General features: G+C 58.8%; 1 protein-coding gene across 2 annotated transcripts; it reads right to left on the bottom strand.

Annotated features, from left to right (window-relative positions):
* Positions 1-491: 491 nt before the first annotated feature.
* Positions 492-1,520, bottom strand: FOXB2 (forkhead box B2). Of its 2 annotated transcripts, XM_054398059.1 has the most exons (2): positions 1,177-1,520; positions 492-1,074 (listed from the first exon to the last, which is right to left on the bottom strand). In XM_054398059.1, exons 1-2 carry the CDS (start codon positions 1,518-1,520, stop codon positions 492-494), a joined length of 927 nt encoding a protein of 308 aa, XP_054254034.1. The 2 variants fall into 2 exon arrangements, with proteins under 2 accessions (XP_054254034.1, XP_054254033.1); XM_054398058.1 differs by having other exon boundaries at positions 492-1,520.
* Between the last annotated feature and the right edge of the window lie 2,796 nt (positions 1,521-4,316).

Raw genomic sequence — 4,316 nt, 5'->3', positions numbered from 1 at the left:
GGAGCAAGATCTAAAGGACGGTGAAGCAGAGGCTTCCAGTCCCACGGGAAAGAGGGAAAAGCTGAATTCAGTGGGAGTCTTCTGCTCTCCGCCATCCGCTGTTGGATAGCAACCTCTCTCTCACCTGGCCCAGAGTTTCTTGGGATCTCCGGGCCGGGCGGCGAGCCTAGCCTGCACAGCTGGCCCATGCCGCAGGCTGTCAAGGTGGCGGGGAAATTTTTCCTCTCGGCTCCTTCCTCCGATTCAGCCCCCTTGGCCCCGGCTGTGACTTTTCACATCACCTCTCCGCCACTCACGGTATTTAATGACGGTAAAAGCTCTTACCTGCGACCTGGATCTCAAATAATAAGATTGTACACAATATAAACACAGACACTTGCAGGGCTATAGTCACGAGATGGATCGAGTTTCCGTGCGGCACATATGCCCCGGACCTCCGCACCCTCTCCCCTGGGAGCCTGAGGGCCTTTCTCCCTCCGCCCCGCTGCCCTTTAGGAGTGCACCAGGACGGAGTGGAGAGAGCCCTTGCCCTCGGGGGTGCTGCTGGCGGTCTGTTCCAGCAGCGAAGCAGCGGCTGGCGAAGCGGCAGGGCAGATCTGCGAGGCGGCGACCGACAGAGCGGGGATGGCCGGGGCAGCAGGCATGGCTGGCGCGGGCTTGATGGGCACCGGGACGGCGGGCATGGTCTGTGCCGGCGGGTGGCAGAGGGCCTTCACGGGCACCCCGAAAGGTCCGTAGTCGGAGGACACAGGCACGCCGGCCACGGAGTCCATCACCCCAACGTGAGGCCACATGGAGCTCACCACACTGCTGAGCTGACTGGGCACCGAGTAGCCCAAATGGTGCATCACCGAGGCCAGCGGCAGCCCGCCGGCCTGCAGCACACCTTTGTAATCTTTGCCGATGATATTCTCGATAGCGAAGGGATGCTTGAAGCCCGAAGGCTGGCTGCTCCCGTAGGGCGAGAACTGTGGCAGCCTTCCCACGGCCGCAGCGGCTGCGGCGGCGGCCACGGCCGCCTCGGAGCCCGGCAGCCCCGGTACTTTGCCCGAGGGAGGTGGCGGCGGCGGGTGAGGGTGGAAGTAGTGCACCATGTGCGGGGCAGGCGCAGGGGGCTTTCCTGCCCCGCCACTGCCGGCCCCGCCGCCGGGCCCACCGCCGCCGGACAGGTGATGCTCAGGGCGCAGGACCTTGAAGCGCTTGCGGCGGCGGAGAAAGCTGCCGTTTTCGAACATGTCGCCGCAGTCCGGGTGCAGCGCCCAGAAGCTGCCCTTGCCTGGCTGGTCGGGGCGGCGCGGGATCTTGATGAAGCAGTCGTTGAAGGATAGATTGTGGCGGAGGGAGTTCTGCCAGCGCTGCGTGTGCTCCCGGTAGTAGGGGAACCGCTCCATGATGAACTTGTAGATATCGCTCAGGGGCAGCATCTTCTCGGCCGAGTGCTGAATGGCCATGGCCGTCAGGGAAATGTAGGAGTAAGGCGGCTTCTGGTCACTGTACGAGCTCTTCCCCGGCCTGGGCATCGCCCCCACGCCGCAGCCCTCCCGTGGCCGCACGACCCCGCCGCTCGGAGCCGAGTGCCGCTGTGCCCTGTGCACGGCGGGCTAGGGGATGCCGGTGACAGTGCAACCTTGCCCCGCCGCCGCCTCTACATCCCGGGGGCCTCTCGCCCTGCCCACTAGCGACCGTGGCCGCCCGGCGGCCCGCCGAAAGGCTCTGCGCCTGGCTCCCTGCTGCTTGCTGGAGAGAAGGCTGCCGCCCAGGCCGCGAGACCTCGGGGGACACGGGGTAGAGGCAGGTCCCGGCCCCCGCTGGTGTCCCCGCTTTCCTCCTCCGGAGGCCGCCGAATCTCTCGGGCTCCCCACTGTCGCCTGACACACTCGATTGGAGTTGATGCTCCGAAAGCACCGAGGGCTCGGAAGCATGAAATAACCTCTGCAGAGGCGGGGAGGGATTAAATAAAAACGCCCCTCTCACCGCTCAGTTCGGTGTCCCCTGAAAAGTTTGCGGCGTAGGCGGACGCCGGGATTCGGCGGGGAGAGTAGGCGAGCGGGGCGGCAGCCGTCGCGGCTGTGGCGGGGCGACGCGCTCCGGCGCGGTTTTGTAATGGTGCCCGAGTCGGGAGACCCCCGCAGCTCCCGCTCTCTTGCTATCACATGACAACGACCCGGGGACTTGGCGTCTCGTTGAAAAGGAGCGAGAAGCTGCTCCCCGGCTCTCCTCTCGTTCACACCTCCTCAGCAGGGCGAGGTGGAGCCTGGGCGTGGAGGAAACGCTCTGTGTGAGCGAGATCGCTTTCAAAACACAGGGCAGAGAACAGAAGCCCGAGCAGAGGCACTCCCTCCTCCCCCTCCCCACTAGCCTTTTCGCAGCCCCGCAAGCCATTTTCTTCTCCCTTAGCCCCTCTCTCCTGCACAGCCCGGCTCAGAGCAACATGAGCGAAGGGCCTCAGAGGGCACTGCACTTCTGCGAGGTGGAAGACGGCCGAGGGCCCTTCCTCGTCCCGGGGTCTATCGTGCCAAGCATCCCCAGGAAACGGGCGTCAAGCTAGCCCCGCGAATCAGGAAGAGGGAAATACGGGGCCTTTGGAGAAATGTCTTAACATCCCTTTCATAAAGCTGAACAAGCTACGCGAAGCCTAGTGCAACAACTAGAGAGATGCAAACAATCCTACACTCGTCTCTCCAAATCGTTATACAAGGTCAATTAGTGTTTCTGGGCCCCACACAGCTCGTAAAAAACAGTTGAAAGAGCTTGCTAAAGCATCCCCTTGTAAGCTTCGATTCGACCGGCTTAGCGCCAGTGTTGACTTGAGACTAGCTGATTAGTAGGAATCAGTGAGTAATGCAACAATACATATCTGTACTCCAAATGTGCTGTGTTGTAACACGCGGGCTGAAGATCGGTGCAAGCAACAGGGAAGCCTGCTCTCTTTGCTGCCACTAGAGTTGGAAGAACCCCTGAACAACGTTAGCACCTACCAGAGCTCAGTGAGCGAGATGCTATAATAGGGGGTGTCAGCGTTAAAATGGTTATTCCGACGTTTATTGGTTAAATAAACAAATACGTTGAAAGAGTCTTAAAAACAACCAAACAAACCACCAAAACAACCAAACAACCTCTTCTCAGCGCACCCTTCCCCGCGGGTGCCGTGGGTCAGCTGCCGCGAGTGCGCATTCGCGCGCTGGTGCTGGCCGGTGCTGTGACGCTGGGGGACCAGGCTGAGAGCAGGACCCGACGCGCTCCCGCCCTCGAGGTGATTGATTTTAGCATCGTCTTTCTACGAGGCAGGCGTTGCAGGCAGAACTGGCGAACAGGAGGAGGGGGGAAGAAAAAGCCCTTTAAATGTCTGCATATAATCTCTGCTAAAGGGATGAAAGAAAAGACTAATTTAAATCCCTTCCTTAAGGAATGTGTGTTTAATAGTATTACACCTAACCAAGGGCAGTAAAGTGAACAGCATAATCAAAGGTAAAGAAACAGAATGAGCAGCCAGAATTTTGGAAAACAACGTTTCGCAAGGAAGTGCATGCTTTAAGAAAGTTATTGTCCAAAGCATCCCCTTTGTCTCTGAAAAACCAGGAGACAGTTACAGTGGCAGCAACATTTACATCGTGTATCTTGCCAGCACGGTGAAAGCCAACATTCGGCATCTTTCCTGATATGTCTGTGCATTTTCCCCAAAAAACATTTTATTCCCTTCTTAACCAGATAAAAGCCTTGCTCCAATCCTAAAATTCAAAGTGCTGGGTCTGAAGTAGTCAATGTCTGCCTCACCAGTTAGTAACTCGACGTTGCCCCCCGCACGGCACGTGTTGGGGTTTAGCATTGGCCATGCAGCACATTCACTCTCTTCGTCTCCACGGTAGCGGGGATTTTATTTTTCGCAGGAAAGCCGATCCAACCCAGGAGCCCGGTGAGATCCAAAGTGCTATTTGCATTTGTTTTTCCCTTATCCCTTCTCCAAAGCGGCCGCTCCCGAAGGCAGAGGTATCTCGCTGATTCCCCAGGAAGACCTGGTGGGGTGGGAGCGGAGTCCTGGAGGGTGCCGGCCGCGAGCAGCGACGCCCCCCGCCGGGCATCTCTGCAGGAAGCCCGACCCCTGCGCTCCCGTCGGCCTTCAAGGTGGGAATTCTGACAGCCAAAAGGGTGTCAGAGCAAACCCTTCGGTACTGGAGTCCTTCCTAACTCACCGGAAAAGTGTTCTCAAGCAATGGCTTGGCCGTTAGTACGAGAGTTTATTAGGCAACAGCACCGTAGGGCTGTGGTCCATCCAGGTGTCTGTGTAAGCAAGCCCTATTTCTTGAAGCCTCCATGGC

The sequence above is a fragment of the Indicator indicator genome, chromosome Z (assembly GCF_027791375.1).
Source record: "Indicator indicator isolate 239-I01 chromosome Z, UM_Iind_1.1, whole genome shotgun sequence".
Taxonomy (NCBI): Eukaryota; Metazoa; Chordata; class Aves; order Piciformes; family Indicatoridae; genus Indicator; species Indicator indicator.
The sequence above is the reverse complement of the archived record's forward strand: the minus strand, read 5'-3'. Positions and strand labels throughout refer to the sequence as shown.

Bases quoted from the DNA above. Each gene is read 5' to 3' on its own strand.
- FOXB2 (XM_054398058.1), bottom strand. From the start codon at position 1,520: ATGCCCAGGCCGGGGAAGAGCTCGTACAGTGACCAGAAGCCGCCTTAC.